The 20,688-nt window shown below is 41.9% G+C and overlaps 1 protein-coding gene across 1 annotated transcript; it reads right to left on the reverse strand.

Moving 5' to 3' along the window:
- Positions 1–210: 210 nt before the first annotated feature.
- LOC135466348 (choline kinase alpha-like) lies at positions 211–15,592 on the reverse strand. The gene is made up of 9 exons (XM_064743783.1): positions 14,880–15,592; positions 13,854–14,076; positions 13,395–13,528; positions 13,046–13,156; positions 12,802–12,860; positions 9,520–9,604; positions 8,033–8,141; positions 6,655–6,828; positions 211–3,872 (listed from the first exon to the last, which is right to left on the reverse strand). The coding sequence occupies exons 1-9, from the start codon at positions 14,993–14,995 to the stop codon at positions 3,789–3,791; spliced, it is 1,095 nt and encodes a 364-aa protein (XP_064599853.1). The 5' UTR covers positions 14,996–15,592; the 3' UTR covers positions 211–3,788.
- Positions 15,593–20,688: the final 5,096 nt, after the last annotated feature.

A 20,688-nucleotide genomic window follows, 5' to 3' on the forward strand; every position in this document is an offset into this window, starting at 1 on the left:
AGGTCACATAATGGCAATATTTATTTGATTGATGTTTTACGACATACTCAGGAATATTTCATACGATGGCGTCCAGCATTATTGTGGGAGGAAACTGAGCAGATTCTGGACGAAACCCATGACCATTCGCACGTTGCTGGCAGACCTTTCCACATACCCATGATGGCATTAGAATTCTATCAACTATACAAGTGAACACATTTTCTGACTTCTGAGTGACATGTTTTATTTTGTTCTCTTCATATTAATCATAAAATCCCATAATCAGCACCAATGACATCATGCCTCCACTATCATTAAGTTCCTGGGTAGATAGGAAGAGTAGTACTTAAAGACTGATGGAAGGGTAAAATCAATGTAAACCTCCAAACAAAATGCAGGAGACAGTTGTGACCGTGCATCAACCATAACCCATGTGTTTCACAACTGACAAATAACTACCGTCCCAACATCAGGTAACAAAGCACACTTTGCCAAGTTATAGACACAACCTGGGCAAAAATGTGGCCATAATCTGGGTTGTTCTATACCATATTATAAGACAAAGGTCAACAAATTAGGCTGTACAAGAGTAAAGGAAAGCAATGAACGCGATGACAAACACAAACCACCTGTACTCACAGAGCGATACAACACGGCTTGCCTGCACACATTTATGGATATATCAAAAATATATATAGTTGAATATTCAAAGGATAATGTAAACTCTAATACATATAATTGTGATCGCAAATTGATGAAAGTGACAACGAACGCAAACTGCATAGCAGGTATAAAGGCCCAAAAACATGCATAGCTGATAACACACAGTGATGTACATGTAGGCCTACCAAAGAGATAATTCACACTGATACACACTTGAGACCTCATACAATGACAAATTTGATACATACTTCCGTCATATATATCAACATTTAATAAATAATCACAGGTACAAATTATGTAAATTGAGTACAATGTATCTTAAAGGTGAGATATAAGCAGAAATTATGTCGAGGCCTTGGAATCCCCATAAATGATACGGTATTCACCATGGCTGAATAACTTTAAATATCATGTATAAGCATGTCATACAACCAGCTCATGCTGAACAGATCAGTCATACATGGTAACAGAGCATTCATGATTCAGGATCACGTATCTTGGGCACATGGTAACAGGGATCACATCATGATTCAGGATCTGATATCACCAGAACATGGTAACTGAACACACACAATGATTTAGGGCCAAATATCACTGGTACATCATAAATAGGAATTACATCCTGATTTAGGGCCTGAGACCACCAGTAAATGGCAAACAGGGAGTACATCATGATTCAGGTCCTGAGATCACCAGTACATAATAACAGAGACTACATCAGGTTTCATTGTCTGAGATCACCAGTAACCAGTAACAGGACATTCATGATTCAGGACTCGGATATCATGGGCACATGGTGACAGGGCATTCATGATTCAGGACTTGGAATCACGGGCACATGCTAACAGAGATAATGATTCAGGACTCAGATATCATGGGCACATGGTGACAGGGCATTCATGATTTAAGACTTGGAATCACGGGCACATGGTGACAGGGATCATGATTCAGGACTCAGATATCACGGGCACATGGTGACAGGGCATTCATGATTCAGGACTTGGAATCACGGGCACATGCTAACAGAGATAATGATTCAGGACTCGGATATCATGGGCACATGGTGACAGGGCATTCATGATTCAGGACTTGGAATCACGGGCACATGCTAACAGAGATCATGATTCAGGACTCAGATATCATGGGCACAAGGTGACAGGGCATTCATGATTCAGGACTTGGAATCACGGGCACATGATGACAGGGATCATGATTCAGAACTCAGATATCATGGGCACATGGTAACAGGGCATTCATGATTCAGGACTTGGAATCACGGGCACATGATGACAGGGATCATGATTCAGGACTCAGATATCATGGGCACATGGTGACAGGGCATTCATGATTCAGGACTTGGAATCACGGGCACATGATGACAGGGATCATGATTCAGGACTCAGATATCACGGGCACATGGTGACAGGGCATTCATGATTCAGGACTTGGAATCACGGGCACATGCTAACAGAGATCATGATTCAGGACTCAGATATCATGGGCACATGGTGACAGGGCATTCATGATTCAGGACTTGGAATCACGGGCACATGATGACAGGGATCATGATTCAGGACTCAGATATCATGGGCACATGGTGACAGGGCATTCATGATTCAGGACTTGGAATCACGGGCACATGATGACAGGGATCATGATTCAGAACTCAGATATCATGGGCACATGGTGACAGGGCATTCATGATTTAAGACTTGGAATCACGGGCACATGGTGACAGAGATCATGATTCAGGACTCAGATATCATGGGCACATGGTAACAGAGATCACATCATGATTCATGCCACAGCAAAGTTATTCTATGATACACTTCCTCAGGTATCAAAAATATACACCTAATTTCTTAACAGAAATATATACATAAATATATCCATATACATGTACATACAAATATACAACCGAGAAAAATGAAAACACTTCACTAACAAGCAACACTTTATGTGCCCCAAAACAGCATATGCATATCATCTTGTAATATTTATACATCACAGTTTCCAGGCCGCCACCAGCTAAAGGTGACAGATTATGCTGAAGTTGGACTTACATGTACAATGTATGTAGATACATGTACATGGATCTCCAAGAGTAACACTTCCCTCCTAGAGTAGCACACAATGGACAATAACCATCTGTGGAGACACAGATCTACACTTCTGCCAGAGTAACACACACACTGAACAAATCAAACCATCTGGGGAGACACAGATGTACACTTCTCTCCCAGAGTAACACACACATTGGACAGCACAGTTACAGTTATTCTAGTGCATCAATAAAGCATTTGTTAGGATATACCCTATAGAGAAAGCTGACCAATCCTGTTAAAAGGTTTCTTTATAAGACGGTGACCTGATGGCTACATGTAAATAGTACTACATGTAATAACGCCTATAACAACATCAACACAATTGTTCAAATGATGCTAATACACAGAGCAGGATACTTTAAAATATATACCAACCACCCAACAAGACTTATCCATCCTCAACCAATATGCCATAATAGGTACATAATGATATGTACATGAAATGTTAACCAACAAAACAGTGCAGTGTTACCTGTATCATAAGGCCTGATACAGCACAAGGCCAGATACAGCACATGGCCTGATGCAGCACAAGTAGCCTCCCCTTGTACATGTAGTGAGAGAAGTAGGAAGCGATACGATGCCTCATGTACTTATCCATCCCTCAACACACCTGAAATGATCTACTGATGTTGGCCAAATCACAAATCAAGGCTCAGGCAGCCAAACATAATCCTACTGTAAGATAACAAGCAATTACTCTGACTCAAAATCACTTTCAACAGACTGATATAAAATACATTAACCAGCTTGTGCTGCCTTTACTTGTATCCCAAATGTTCACTTGACACATCCATGGCAGGCTACAAGGCACCCACTACTTTGTCCTGTCTACCGTCATCTGACTTGGCATACCATAAGGTATCCAATGCACTGTCTGCTTTCTAGTGACCCATCTGTAGTCAGCGTAATGGGAGGTAAAGAAGGCAAACACGGTCAGATGGTCGTCCACCAGGGTTTTCTTGTGGTCAAAGTCTGGTCCAAACACAGTCACATGGTCATCCACCAGGGTCCCTTCTGGTCAAAGTCAAGTGAAGATCAGTGGTTGAAAGTTTTGAAGACACACTTGTCAAGTTTTGACTTCCAGGAGAAGTAGTGGTCAAATCTGCTTATGGAGTATTCCTGTTTAAAACCAAATACAATAATTCAGGAGAACACAATATACAAGTATGCCCCAGAAAAATAGATTTGTTTGTAATGTATGGGGTAAATGAATACCAGCTCAGCGTTGTGATGAGTATTATTAACTATGACGGAAAGTACTTCATGGGTTTTGATGATTGGTCTTCGTATAAATTGAAATCGAAAAAGTATACATGAAACATCACATCAGTATCTATGTATCCACCAAAGTATAAAATAATTTAAGATATAGTCCGGACACAATTACAGTGAGATAAAAACAGATAGAAAAAAATTACTAAAAAATTACCAAAATCTGCTTCGCCTGATGGCCATGGGTGTATAAAAATAGACCAATGTGAGGCGTGACACATTACATCTGTAAATACATTCATACATCAACCAAAAAACAAAACAGCTGGAGTAGTAGCCGGGACATCAAGTTCGAGCTCAAGCTTCTACAGAAGACATAACATGTGTAAAGTGCCGTGGAGACTAGCTATAGGAAAGTTGCATACTTCTAGATAATGGACTTCTGACAGAATATATAGGGAAACTGGTGATCTAGTAACCATGACAATTGTGGAAATGAACAAATGCAAGTTGATATCAGAGGAGCAGCCCTGCACAAATGCCCAAGTTCCTCACCAGAGCTTATCCCCTCCCTTACCACATCATCAAAGTTGATATCAGAGGAGCAAGCCTCGACGAGTACCCGGGTTCTCCATCTGAGCTTATCCTATCCCTTACCACTTCATCATAGTTGACATCAGAGGAGCAGGCCTTCACGAGTGTCCAGGTTCTCCAACAGAGCTTATCCCCTCCCTGATTACATCATCAAGGTTTATATCAGAGAAGCAGGCCTTGATGAGTGTCCAGGTTCTCCAACAGAGCTTATCCCCTCCCTGATTACATCATCAAGGTTTATATCAGAGAAGCAGGCCTTGATGAGTGTCCAGGTTCTCCAACAGAGCTTATCCCCTCTCTTACCACATTGCTAAACTTGGTATCAGAGGAGCCCTGGTTCCCCAACAAACCTTATCCCCTCCCTGATTACATCATCAAGGTTTATATCAGAGAAGCAGGCCTTGATGAGTGCCCAGGTTCTCCAACAAACCTTATCCCCTCCCTGATTACATCATCAAGGTTTATATCAGAGAGGCAGGCCTTGATGAGTGTCCAGGTTCTCCAACAAACCTTATCCCCTCCCTGATTACATCATCAAGGTTTATATCAGAGGAGCAGGCCTTGATGAGTGTCCAGGTTCTCCAACAAACCTTATCCCCTCCCTGATTACATCATCAAGGTTTATATCAGAGGAGCAGGCCTTGATGAGTGTCCAGGTTCTCCAACAAACCTTATCCCCTCCCTGATTACATCATCAAGGTTTATATCAGAGAAGCAGGCCTTGATGAGTGTCCAGGTTCTCCAACAAACCTTATCCCCTCCCTGATTACATCATCAAGGTTTATATCAGAGAAGCAGGCCTTGATGAGTGTCCAGGTTCCCCAACAAACCTTATCCCCTCCCTGATTACATCATCAAGGTTTATATCAGAGAAGCAGGCCTTGATGAGTGTCCAGGTTCTCCAACAGAGCTTATCCCCTCTCTTACCACATTGCTAAACTTGGTATCAGAGGAGCCCTGGTTCCCCAACAAACCTTATCCCCTCCCTGATTACATCATCAAGGTTTATATCAGAGGAGCAGGCCTTGATGAGTGCCCCGGTTCTCCAACAAACCTTATCCCCTCCCTGATTACATCATCAAGGTTTATATCAGAGGAACAGGCCTTCACGAGTGCCCAGGTTCCCCAACAAACCTTATCCCCTCCCTGATTACATCATCAAGGTTTATATCAGAGGAGCAGGCCTTGATGAGTGTCCAGGTTCTCCAACAAACCTTATCCCCTCCCTGATTACATCATCAAGGTTTATATCAGAGAAGCAGGCCTTGATGAGTGTCCAGGTTCTCCAACAAACCTTATCCCCTCCCTGATTACATCATCAAGGTTTATATCAGAGAGGCAAGCCTTGATGAGTGTCCAGGTTCTCCAACAAACCTTATCCCCTCCCTGATTACATCATCAAGGTTTATATCAGAGAAGCAGGCCTTGATGAGTGTCCAGGTTCTCCAACAGAGCTTATCCCCTCCCTGATTACATCATCAAGGTTTATATCAGAGAGGCAGGCCTTGATGAGTGTCCAGGTTCTCCAACAAACCTTATCCCCTCCCTGATTACATCATCAAGGTTTATATCAGAGGAGCAGGCCTTGATGAGTGTCCAGGTTCCCCAACAAACCTTATCCCCTCCCTGATTACATCATCAAGGTTTATATCAGAGAAGCAGGCCTTGATGAGTGTCCAGGTTCTCCAACAAAGCTTATCCCCTCTCTTACCACATTGCTAAACTTGGTATCAGAGGAGCCCTGGTTCCCCAACAAACCTTATCCCCTCCCTCACCATATCATCAAAGTTGGTATCAGAGGAGCAGCCCTGCATGAGTGCCCTGGTTACCCACCAAAGCTTATTCCCTCCCTCATCACATTATCAAAGTTGGTATCAGAGGAGCAGGCCTTCACGAGTGCCCAGGTTCACCAGTACAGCTTATCCCCTCCCTCACAAAATCATAAAAGTTTATATCACAGGAGCGGGCCTTGACAGGTGCTCAAGTTCCCCACCAGAGCTTATCCCCTCCCTAACCACATCATCAAAGTTGGTATCAAAGGAGCAGGCCTCCACGAGTGCCCAGTAACCCAATCAGAGCTTATCCCCTCCCTTACCACATAATCAAAGTTGATATCAGAGGAGCAGGCCTGGACAAGTGCCCAGGTTCCCCACCAGAAACTGGAAGCAAGAGCGAACATGTCCGTCTCCTGATTCATCTGGGCCAGTTCCTCCGTCTTCACCTCTGAGCTGCCATCCCGTGTCTGGATGTACTCACAGAAGAAAACATACTGTAAATAAAACACAGTAAGGTTGGTAAGTAAAGTGTCTGACAGGATGTGTGTGTGTGTGACTCAAACCCTGTTCAGATAACACATCATCATGCCATGTTTGAAGACACTCAAGCACAAGAATAATCAGAAAAACTGGTCAACAAACCATGTAGAAAGTAGCAAAAAGAGGAATTTTGACAGGTGAAAGCATGTTTCACACCATCGCTATGTGAATATCAAGTAACAAGTGTCCAAAAACATGCATAAAGAAGTGCCATGCACAAAACTTGTAAAACACCAGTAAACCATGTGAGAAAACAGAAACATGTATCCTTCAGTTGGGGATAGCTCACGGCCAATGACCGGTGCTTAGAAGCACTGTTGACATTTCTAGGCCAAAGCCAAATGCATGATCAAAATTCAAGTTGTCTTGTGAAGAGAGACCACATTATTCTTTTTTGGTTTGTTTTACTTGCAAGTCAAATGACACTAAAAAATCAAAAAATGGAATAAATCATAAAATTAAAAATACACCTTTCCATTTTGTGCAGTCTTAAGTTTAATGATTTTCCTACTGTCTTCAACAAGAAAAATTGCTGAGGCAGTACACTTTTCTCATAAATAGGTGAATTTTCACTTTTACTTCTATACCCTCCTCCAACATTTGAAAGAAAAATTCATTCTGCCAATAAAACAACAATTTTTAATTGGTGTGGCCATATAATGTGTTGGTCACATGACCTGTATTTTTCTCATGGTTTATGTGGTGGGCTGTGATCAGGTTGGTCACATCAGACAGCGATGAAAGTGGACAGTGGATAAGGCCATGATGACTGGTCCTAACATTCCCCCAGCATCCAGTGTTAAGAATCCACCATTCTGTTCACAGTTAGCCCAGGTATGTCCAAACACAAAACCAACAAAGCATGAAATGTTAAAAGAAATCATATGGAACGCATGTAATTTTCAAATACATGAAAATAAGTGCAGCCTACAGGATACCATGCTTTACAGCCATCCACTGTCAACTCTCTCAAACATGACCTTAACGGCACCCTATTCCTGGAGGACCCTGGAGCCAGCATCCTAATTCTCCTTAGGCTGGAATCCCAGGCGAGCTGAGGACATCTGGGACCGGCTGAGAAAAAAAAAGGTGTCAGTGATGGGTGCCTTCCGTCCATGTGTCTGGCTGAAGTGGCGGTTGTTGAAGTGGCAGACCTACCTTCTCCTCGAGGCTGGGGTAACTACACGGAGTGTATTTGAAATAAGGAGGTTGATCAACCGTGTAGTCATAGCACCACTCCATCATGTGATTGGCAAAATCAAAGCCCCTGTGGTAGAGGGAGAGAAATCAGAGATGGGCTGATCAGTGAAAGATTACTCTAAGTCAGGTCCTGATGCTTTTCCCAGTCCTACACCTCTCTGTCACACCATGCACATAGCTAACAAACACTTCTGTCTGCAGGTCATGCCCTTATGCCTTGCACTAGTCCTACACCTCTCTGTCACATCCTGCACAAAGCTAACATACATTTCTGTCTGCAAGTCATGTTCTGATGCCTTACTCAGTCCTACACCTCTGTCACATCCTGCACAAAGCTAACATACATTTCTGTCTGCAAGTCATGTTCTGATGCCTTACTCAGTCCTACACCTCTCTGTCACACCCTGCACATAGCTTACGTACACTTCTGTCTACAAGCCAGCATACATGTACACTTCTGTCTGCAGGTCATGCCCTTATGCCTTCCACTAGTCCTACACCTCTCTGTCACACCCTGCACATAGCTAACATACACTTCTGTCTTGTATATGCACACAATACTTACACTCTTGTCCATTCACACAATACTAACACTCTTGTCCATTCACACAATACTTACACTCTTGTCCATTCACACTATACTTACACTCTTGTCCATTCACACAATACTAACACTCTTGTCCATTCACACAATACTTACACTCTTGTCCATTCACACTATACTTACACTCTTGTCCATTCACACAATACTTACACTCTTGTCCATTCACACAATACTTACATTCTTGTCCATTCACACAATACTTACTCTTGTCCACTCACACTATACTTACTCTTGTCCATTCACACAATACTTACACTCCTGTACTCTTGTACACTCGCACAATATTTACACTTTTAATTGTATTACACAATACTTACACTCCTGTAGTATACAGTAGTCAGAAATTGATTTGAAGCCTTTCAGATACACTTGTACGTGTATCCTCAAACACATACTGTTTTTCAAGAACACATGAACAAGTGTAAGATAACACACAAGATGATTTTAAATTCCCAGACTTGTAAGCAATACATGTAAATCAAGCAATATATCATACATGTCTATTTACACCTGAGTAATGATATACAACATAACACAACCTACTTCATTAGTACACGTAATGTGTTAACAAAATAGATACTCCATTTACTACATAAAGTTTGTACAATCTCAAAAACTGCTGATGGACAAAGAACATTGTAACAGGTATATCTATGCTCTTATTGAAAAGAATCTGTTTGCTATCAGAGAATGTTTGCTTGATACCAAGCAGTAAATCTCATTGAAAGACTTTCAACACACAGATTAGTGATTAGTGTCTTACAAAGTACATGTAGTCCATTAGCAATTTTAGTCTTTAATCAATTATCCCACCACCCCAACCTCAGTCTGTAAGAGCTACCTGTAATTGTAGTTACAATAGTCCAAGTCAATGAAGGTCAACACAGGTTCCTCGTCATCTTCCTTCTTTTCAAGCAGGATATTACCTGAAACAATTATTACAGTCATGGTAAATTGGCCATACCTACACACCATGGTACAGTCACATGACCAGCACATTACTGCATGACATGTCAAAGACAAGTACTGTATGAGATGCTAAGAGTTGTTATGGGAGGGCAGGGAACAGATATCAACAGAGAAGAAGGTTCCCCATAGCTAGTACGGCATCAAATCATTAGGCACTGACAAGACAGGAAGACTTTGGACTTCCTGTGAGAGATTGCTCAGCTACACCAGCACACCAGCAGACTTGAGCTGTTTGCTGGTGTGTTTGGTATCACTGCTGACACACAACTGACACTTGGCTCATTGTCTACAGACTGATGTGAGAGATTGCTCAGCTATATCAGCACACCAGCAGACTTGAGCTGTTTGCTGCTGTGTTTGGTATCACTGCTGACACACAACTGACACTTGGCTCATGATCTACAGACTGATGTGAGAGATTGCTCAGCTATATCAGCACACCAGCAGACTTGTGCTGTTTGCTGCTGTGTTTGGTATCACTGCTGACACACAACTGACACTTGGCTCATGGTCTACAGACTGATGTGAGAGATTGCTCAGCTACACCAGCACACCAGCAGACTTGTGCTGTTTGCTGCTGTGTTTGGTATCACTGCTGACACACAACTGACACTTGGCTCATGGTCTACAGACTGATGTGAGAGATTGCTCAGCTACACCAGCACACCAGCAGACTTGAGCTGTTTGCTGGTGTGTTTGGTATCACTGCTGACACACTACTGACACTTGGCTCATTGTCTACAGACTGATGTGAGAGATTGCTCAGCTACATCAGCACACCAGCAGACTTGAGCTGTTTGCTGGTGTGGGAGGTATCTGTGAGGTGAACTACTGACACTTGGCTCATTGTCTACAGACTGATGTGAGAGATTGCTCAGCTTTATCAGCACACCAGCAGACTTGAGCTGTTTGCTGGTGTGGGAGGTATCTGTGAGGTGAACTACTGACACTTGGCTCATTGTCTACAGACTGATGTGAGAGATTGCTCAGCTATATCAGCACACCACCAGACTTGTGCGGTTTGCTGGTGTGGGAGGTATCTGTGAGGTGAACTACTGACACTTGGCTCATTGTCTACAGACTGATGTGAGAGATTGCTCAGCTATATCAGCACACCAGCAGACTTGTGCGGTTTGCTGGTGTGGGAGGTATCTGTGAGGTGAACTACTGACACTTGGCTCATTGTCTACAGACTGATGTGAGAGATTGCTCAGCTATATCAGCACACCAGCAGACTTGTGGGGTTTGCTGGTGTGGGAGGTGTCTGTGAGGTGAACTACTGACACTTGGCTCATTGTCTACAGACTGATGTGAGTGAGTGAGTGAGTGCTCGGGGTTTAACGTCGTACTCAACAATTTTTCAGTCATATGACAACGAAGGAATCATTAGGGTGCATGTACGTATAATGTGCCTCCTTGTTGCAGGACGGATTTCCACCACTCTTTTATTTAGTGCTGCTTCACTGAGATGACTTACCGAAGGCAAGTAAGCCGCCCTGCCCGAGCCATTATACTGATACGGGTCAACCAGTCGTTGCACTATCCCCTTCATGCTGAACGCCAAGCAAGGAAGTTACAACTTCCTCTTTTAAAGTCTTAGGTGTGACTCGATCAAGGATTGATCCTGGATCTACCGGTCCCGATTGATGTGAGAGATTGCTCAGCTATATCAGCACACCAGCAGACTTGAGCTGTTTGCTGGTGTGGGAGGTATCTGTGAGGTGAACTACTGACACTTGGCTCACTGTCTACAGACTGATGTGAGAGATTGCTCAGCTATATCAGCACACCAGCAGACTTGAGCTGTTTGCTGGTGTGTTTGGTATCACTGCTGACACACTACTGACACTTGGCTCATTGTCTACAGACTGATGTGAGAGATTGCTCAGCAATATCAGCACACCAGCAGACTTGAGCTGTTTGCTGGTGTGGGAGGTATTCGTGAGGTGAACTACTGACTCTTGGCTCATGGTCTACAGGCTTCAAGCTTTCAGTGCATATAGAGGGGAAATTTACATCTTTCAGTATAAATCTGCACAAGGTCACAAATATGTAAACGATTTGTCACAGCAAAATGTTGCCATGGTGTTATACATGGATGCTTTGTGTTCTGAAGGTTCTGTGTATGTAAGTTATACAGGAACACACAAGTACCACAGGTCAGTCAGCTACATCCACCACTACATATACATGTATACAGGTACTTATAGTTTTGAAAAAGTGATCGGTTGGTTTTGGAACAGGTTATAAGTGAAAATTGAAGTACACACTTAATTATCAGCCTACAATATGTGGATACAAGACACACGTCTCACACTTAATTATCTGCCTACACTGTGTGGATACAAGACACATGTCTCACACTTAATTATCTGTCTACACTATGTGGATACAAGACACATGTCTCACACTTATCTGCCAACTCTATGTGGATACAAGACACATGTCTCACACTTAATTATCTGTCTACACTGTGGATACAAGACACATGTCTCACACTTAATTATCTGCCTACACTATGTGGATACAAGACACAAGTCTCACACTTAATTATCTGCCTACACTATGTGGAAACAAGACACATGTCTCACACTTAATTATCTGCCTAAACTATGTGGATACAAGACACATGTCTCACACTTATCTGCCAACTCTATGTGGATACAAGACACATGTCTCACACTTAATTATCTGTCTACACTGTGGATACAAGACACATGTCTCACACTTAATTATCTGCCTACACTATGTGGATACAAGACACATGTCTCACACTTAATTATCTGCCAACTCTATGTGGATACAAGACACATGTTTCACACTTAATTATCTGCCTACACTATGTGGATACAAGACACATGTCCCACACTTAATAATCTGCCAACTCTATGTGGATACAAGACAGATGTCTTACACAGCACAGATGATTTACAAGCCACACAGGTGAAACCTGTTCTAACGTGTACTCAACAACAGGTACTTGCTATCATACACATCTCTGTCTCGTCTCAAAGATCTTATGAGACATCTGCATCTCTAATAGAACTGTAGAATGTCCAATCCATAAGACTTTAAGCTGGCTGAAATACGTCAGTGACAGACTTACAGGTGGATGTCATGGAAGTTCATCACAACAACTGCCAATAAGTCTTACCTTCCTGTAAATCATTATGACAGAAGAGCACAGGTGAGTTCTCATTCAAAAGTCTCTGCCTGTAAACAGAGAAACATTGAGTAAGGTACATGTAAGTTTATGACAGAAGAAAAACACGACAAATAGTGTTATCTCTGCAAAAACTAGTAATACACACAAAAAAATATCACATCTGAACAGGGCATACATGGATTTCAACCCAAAGAAAATAAACACCAACAGTTTGACAAAGAGGATGACTTACTTCAGTTCTCTAAACTCCATAAGCAGGTCAAAGGAGAGGTACTTGTGGAGTCTGTCATTGAGAGCCAGTTTGTTGTCATACCTCATGTTATCCACAGCCTGGTCCACCCACCTACCAAAAAGGCCAAACCAAGCCCTATATAGACTGTCAGACACTGCAGCTTACAAACATAGAAGTATTACACTCACACCACCTTTCTCCATCATTTGAACATGGCAAGTCACTTACACATCTCTCTTTTATTCTTCAAATATTGAGCTATGCTTCATTTTATGTTAGATCTGTCGCAGTACTGAACTGTCACAGTAGTTAGAACTGGTGAAATGTAGTACAGGCTATATCAAAGTACCTCTCTAGATTTGCGAAGAACCATGAGGGTTGTTTACATAGCGGCACGCTCAGGCTATGGAACATGGCCAGCTTTCTGGCAATCTGTCGCGAGATCTCTGGTTTGGCCAGCTCTTTGGTCAGGAGAGGGCGGGCCTGTACATAAAAACACACGTTCATAACTACAATAATTACATGGAATGCTTACACGTATATCAGGTATTATGTCTGTATGAAGGTGAACACAAAAACTCTCACCCATGTTCCCATAAATTTGACTGACCCTGTATGAGTTAAATATTAATGACATTAAAGACCACAGCATTAACCCTCATTAGACATGTGATAAGACACTATATTCTGGTGTAATCCATCCATAAGCTACATGTACTCACTGGCTGGGGGACGATTTGGTGTTTCTATAGGAGCCATATACACTGTAGGTGACATTTGGAGATGAAGAGGCTGACTGTCTACTTACCGGCAGGAACTCTTCAACCCTGCCCCTAGGAAAGACACCGAAGAGTTTGGGTCCTAGTTTGCGCTCTGCCAGGATGGAGAAGAGGACGGAGCTGTTGAGAACAAAGGCCATGGACTTCGAGAGTTCTCCGTACACACGGACCAGCAGCCTTCGTGGCTCGCTGCCCTGAAGCTTGCAGTGACTGGGTAGCGTGCAAATGTACATCATGTTTGTCAGGCCACCACTGAAAGAGTAACAGGGTTCATGCACTGACTCCTCAATAAGTCAGTCAGATGTACATGTAAATACGAAAAGATGGGTCTTCAGAATCTGGTGCGAATTTGTGTGCAATAATTAAACTAAAGTGTCAATCCTAAGCTAATTTGCACAGAGTGAAGTCCCTTTGTGCCATGACATAGTCGCTTTACAGCACAGTACGGCCTAACTGGCTTATGTTTGAATTATGTTCTTGGTGGATTTGGGTTCTCAGTACCGGTATTTGACAATAACTGATATTCTGCCTGAAGTCTGATCTATACGACTCGGAAACTAGGATGTTGAAAGATGTTCCAAGTAGTCCTATCCTGTTGTTAAATACCAACGTCACTCAGTTGTCATATAGTGATGTAACTCGAAAACAGCATACTTCAAATTTTGGGCACAACAAAGATTGAGTAAGCTGTATTTGTGCGACATTACTAATCTCAGGCAGGGCCTCCTTGGCTCAGTTGGCTAGCGCAGCGTTAAGACCCAGGAGCCTCTCACTAATGCAGATGCAGTGAGTTAAAGTCCAGCTCATGCTGGCTTCCTCTCCGGCCTGTGGGTTCCCCTGGTTTCCTCCCACCATAATGCTGGCCGCCATCGTATAAGTGAAATATAAGTGCATACGGATTAACACAACAATTAAATAAATAAATTAATTAATCCCAGGCTGGTTAAGGCTTTTCTGAAAAGAACAGAGAATCATTTTAACGCCTCTATGTGCTTCAGATGGTTCCTTGTTTGCTACTAAAAAAAAAAAACAAAAAAAACCCTGTGGTACGTTACCTGAGAGGTGATATTTGGAAGTCTTCCTCTGGCAGATTCGCCCAGGCTCCTCCCACACATGATGTACACCAGTCAAACACCATTTCCCTGATCAGCTTTGGTACCTGGTTAGCCATAGCCCGTGTGGATTGGGGCGGGGCCGGTGAGGGGGATAAGGGCGGAAGAGGGGGGCTTGGTAGAGCTCAGAGAGACTAGGGAGGGGACAGGGTATCTGTCACAGAGATATAACCTAACAACTTTCGTGTATTCTGTGTAGAACCCCTCACAAATGCTCCGAGCAGATGACCTGCGATTTGGCGTGGGTTAGACGACGTGAATGTCAAGCCTCCGTCACCACTAGCGGTACGATTCAAGGCTCAAAATTAGGAACTCTTGGAGTCAATTTGTAGCCTTGAATTTGTTGCTTTTGATCTCTGTGTCTATTACATGTACAGCCGAGGTGAAATCTGTCAGATAACTACAATCTATGGCAATGGTATGTAGCCGAGTTTTCTCCTTGAGCGTTTGTCAGCCTCCCGTAAATCGGCGCGTCTGACAGAATCAATGCCGTGATGATGAGTAGAGCCACCAACAGCGCCACGCGCTACAACTCGGTAGATGCTCGCTGCGTATTAGGCTACACGCTGGCAAAGAATAGGTCAATAAAATAGGATCTAAAAACACGTGTTAATGACGGGTGATAGGAAACAACGCTTAAGACCAGGGTCTAGGGACGAACGGGATCTGCTAATAGCAAACAGTTGGAGTGACTCGCTTCTTGTTGACAAGAGTGATGAACTATTTCAGAAATTATTTATATAGGCTAGTGTGATAGCCAGGCGATAACCGCATTTGGCTGAGTTGTATATAGGCCTACGGAGCGCCGTTTGGTACAAATTTATTTATTATGTATAGCAGTTAACCATTTAATGTGCACAGATGGCATCATTTCCGGCCATTGGCGAAAAATATCCATAAAACAGACAGGTTGTTCAACAATATAACGTGCCTCCAAAATGAAAAAAAAAAATAGTTTTTTTTTTGGCAAAAATGTCTCTCTCTTAAGGATGTTAGAATCCCTCAGGTGTGAAATTTGAATTCACATTTTGATTTTCCATTATCTTGACTTTCCTCTGACTTAAGATGAAAACCTAGTTCGAATCATAGCCTAAATACCTAACTAATTGTTCTGAACCAAAACAGTCAATGGACGATGTTTGCGGAGTTCGGGGATTAACTCAGTGACGTTGTGAACTGACAACCTCTGGTAAATGTTCACACGCCTCCTACTATTTGTCTGTAAACTGTGCTGCTTGTATGGGCTTTATATGCATGTTAACAAAATGAACAGGCTTTACAGTTGTGCCATCGGTGCCATCGGTGAAATCGGGAGAGGGGTTTATCAACACATTCCGACAGGTCTTGATCACCAGTTTAATTGCGCTTCCACGGAGCACCATAATTTTTAGAATTCTACTTAAGCAGGTTGATCTATTAAAAATCTGTGACACGGTTTTTTTGTTTTTGTTTTGTTTTGTTTTTTTAGTTTAAAGGGTAGACTGTGCCCTTTGACATGTAATACCGGTAACGTTTTGCTTTTTTTTAAATTGGTGTAAAAAAGCATGTTGATTAAAATTCATTTCTTTATTTTCACTAATATGAAAGTTAGCAGTAATTTTGACAGCAGCAGGCTTTCAGCTTTCGTAATAGCGACTCACAGGCTATTCGGTTACTGTTTTAGGCTACACAACATGCTTTGTGTACAGCACAACTATAGCTATTACTGTTTTGGCTACATAACATGCCTTGTATACAGCACAACTATATGTATTACTGTTTTGGGCTACACAACATGTCTTGTGTACAGCACAACTAGCTATTACTGTTTTGGCTACACAACATGCCTTGTGTATAGCACAACTATAGCTATTACTGTTTTGGCTACACAACATGCCTTGTGTATAGCACAGCTAGCTTTTACTATTTTGGGCTACACAACATGCTTTGTGTACAGCACAACTATAGCTATTACTGTTTTGGCTACACAACATGCCTTGTGTATAGCACAGCTAGCTTTTACTGTTTTGGGCTACACAACATGCTTTGTGTACAGCACAACTATAGCTATTACTGTTTTGGCTACACAGCATGCCTTGTATACAGCACAACTATATGTATTACTGTTTTGGGCTGCACAACATGCCTTGTGTACAGCACAAATATAGCTATTACTGTTTTGGCTACACAGGTGCCTTGTGTACAGCACAACTAGCTTTTACTGTTTTGGCTACACTACGTGCCTTGTGTACAGCACAACTATAGTTATTACTGGTTTGGGCTACACAACATGCCTTGTGTACAGCACAACTATAGCTATTACTGTTTTGGGCTACACAACATGCCTTGTGTACAGCACAACTAGCTATTACTGTTTTAGCTACACAACATGCCTTGTGTACAGCACAACTATAGCTATTACTGTTTTGGGCTGCACAACATGCCTTGTATACAGCACAACTATATGTATTACTGTTTTGGGCTACACAACATGCCTTGTGTACAGCACAAATATAGCTATTACTGTTTTGGCTACACTAGGTGCCTTGTGTACAGCACAACTAGCTATTACTGTTTTGGGTACACAACATGCCTTGTGTACAGCACAACTAGCTCTTATTGTTTGGGCTAAACAACAAGCCTTGTGTACAGCATAACTATAGCTACTACTGTTTCGGGTTACACAACATGCCTTGTGTACATCACAAGTAGCTATTACTGTTTTGACTACACAACATGCCTGGTGCTCAGCACAACTAACTATTTCTGTTTTTGTCTACACTACGTGCCTTGTGCTCAGCACAAGTAGTTATTACTGTTTTGAGCTATACAACATGCTTTGTGTATAGCACAACTAGCTATTCTGTTGTCCTTCAAAAAATAATCATTTAGGATTCCTTTCCATGTGTCCTTTCTGCAAATTAATTGAGTTTCAGCCAATGTAAATCATACAGAATTACATCAGGTAGACTAAATCTGGAATTTCACATCACATGCTGACTCATTTTGTAACAATCGGCCTCCCATAGTAGTCGCGAACTACACTGACCCACTTCAAGCAACTGCAAACTTTAATCTGGTCGACCTCAGTTTGAATTTGATTCATAATTGTGCTCGCTCGTATATATATATATATATATATATATATATATATATATATATATATATATATATATATATATATATATATATATATATATGATAATATAAGACATGTTAGATAATTGTGAAAGGGCGAAATAAATCTGTGGTCTATGTGCCTTGCTGATATCCTGTTGTTAAGGTTTCATGGATGTCGCCTGGGTGACGCCCAATTCCAGTTATTAAAGTGAAAACGATAAAAATATCTGTTATAATTCTAGTTTTGAGATGAAACGATCTATACACGTGTATTCTGACTCGCTGACTTGATATACTCTGTTATAATTTCCCCTTCGAATACACGCGCAGGCCATTTGGGGATTAAACAGCTCCTGCACCCTGCAGAACAAGACATTCGTATACCAAAGATCAACCATAGTGAACGTTCAAGGTCAATAATCCCTTGCCAATTTTCAAAACAACATTCATGACAAAGGCGCACCAAAGAACTAAGAAGGTAGAGCAGGGCATGGGGATTCAAGTGCCAGTCAACAAATTTCATCAATGCCGGAAAGACACAACGTTCGCGGTGCATAAATTTAGTCAGTATCCAAATCGTGCACTGTGTTATAGCATATATGTTGTTAATCAAATATATCTCAGCTGCGCTTTGAAGGGAGCTGTTCGCATATCCAACGTGGCGATTTTATTTAACACGATGCATATATCCCCCATGACCAAAATGTTGAAGGCGATGTTAAATAACATCTAAAACACAATCTACCCAGTATGTGAAGCCATGAGCCCGCCCACCCTTTTTTGGCTATATGCCCTCCACAGAATAATTAAGGCTATATATTTATGTGCAGGGAGACCGTTTCTGAATTTTAGCGGTTTATCATTGTGAACGAGGGCACACCATACAAACAGTCACACAAACTGACCTAAATGTAATTATAGCTGAGGAGATAAGAACACAATAAGTTCACCTAGGTCAGCCCCGAGCTATCTGCAATCTCACCACATAAACCCTCATCTATGTAAACATACTACCTCTCACAAAAGTTATCGCCACAAATTTCCTGCGTACTATATCTGTTTGAGAAAGGCAATGAACTGGCTCATAATTAGTTTTCTTACATAGACCTATATTAGTATGTCACACGAACTTGACAATGACAACTCATTTAAACATGTCTTATATTATCATGAATGTGTAAATGATGATCAGCACTTGCACCATCACGATCCATGTAGCGTGTCACTGTCTATGAGAGATGAGAACAGCACTATTAATATTTATTCTTATCCGGATATTTATACCCTACGACAGCCGGATGCGTCCATGTTATTATCTAGTACCATAGCTTAAATAACTTAAATAATAGAAATAATATTGATGTTTTGGGAGTCAAGCGGCAGTGTTACAGTTAATAGTTATGTTTGATGAGTTTAAAAAATTTAGGCCTTCGACCTCGCCCATCTCACTATACCTACCCACAGCAGGAGCGCCATCCATGTGTGTGTGTATGGGCAATATGCGTTTGAGATGTTTTGTGACACATATACTTATCACAATAAAACCAAATGTTTTGTCTCTTGTTCGGACAAGAAAGCAAATTAGCCTACTAGAAAGTTTGCCCAGAAAGTGCCCGTCCATACCATTATATTCCAAACCAGCCTTTCTGTCTTTATGTGTCTGTGATGCAGATTCGCAGGCATGCAGGTGAAGCAAGTGTGTGATGTGTTCTGATAGCAAATTGTTTGAAAGTTTGGATGATAGAAATGGTAATTTTGGCTGGTATCAATGGTAGCCAGACGCAGGCGGTAATCAACTCCAAAGCTTCCTTTAAGGGCATTCATTGTATTCATTGAGGGCATTCAGTCTCAGTCTTATGGACAAGTTAAAGTAATTGCTAAAGACGCAGGTAGCACATGCTTCAGATGGACAACTTCTCATGCAGGCTGAAATACAATCGACCCATTGGCGACAGCAACAGTTTTCAATATTCACTGTTATGGCATAGGCATGACATATTGTGATCATTTCAGATGTTAAAGAGCACGAAAAACGAGAAGTGTCAGCATATAATTGTGTAGCCTTTGAGCAGACAAAACAAAACATGCCCTTCCTAAAGACAGTGCTTTTCTGGGTTGATGGACCTTGTAGTCAGTTTAAAAACAGGCACATCTTTTCACTGTTTGAGAAACAGGAATTTGATCTCAAAATCATTTGCAACTATTCTATAACCAGCCAGGGCAAAGGCCTGAATGATGGACCCGGTGGAAATGTCAAACTTATTGTCCAGAGAACAAGCAGTCGTGACTGACGCAGAATCATTTGCCACAAAGGTTATGCCTGCCATCCAGCGAATTTATTTGACCATACAGACCCAGAAGAATATAGAGGACAGGTGTTCACAGCTCGATCTTGACAAGGTTTGGTCAACAATTCCGAAGGTTCCAGGCTCTATCAACATTCTTTACAAGTCAAAATTCTGCGCTTCAGCTGACTGTAGTAAAATACACAACATTGCAAAACGAGGTGAAACCGGACATGGGTCAAAGACAAGGGTCATTGAAGTAGAGTCGGCATCATCTGAATCTGAAGATATCACTCTGGCCCAAATTTCAACTAGAAATGTGGAAATCCGTGTGGAAATTGTGGCTCTATCTTCGGCTCTTCTGATGA

The sequence above is a fragment of the Liolophura sinensis genome, chromosome 6 (assembly GCF_032854445.1).
Source record: "Liolophura sinensis isolate JHLJ2023 chromosome 6, CUHK_Ljap_v2, whole genome shotgun sequence".
Classification (NCBI taxonomy): Eukaryota; Metazoa; Mollusca; class Polyplacophora; order Chitonida; family Chitonidae; genus Liolophura; species Liolophura sinensis.

Bases quoted from the DNA above. Each gene is read 5' to 3' on its own strand.
- LOC135466348 (XM_064743783.1), bottom strand. From the start codon at position 14,995: ATGGCTAACCAGGTACCAAAGCTGATCAGGGAAATGGTGTTTGACTGG. The intron at 6,829-8,032 runs GTAGGTCTGCCA...TTTTATTTACAG, and splicing joins ACCCCAGCCTCGAGGAGAAG to TATGTTTTCTTCTGTGAGTA. The intron at 3,873-6,654 runs GTAAGGGAGGGG...GGTTTTAAACAG, and splicing joins ATATCAACTTTGATTATGTG to GAATACTCCATAAGCAGATT.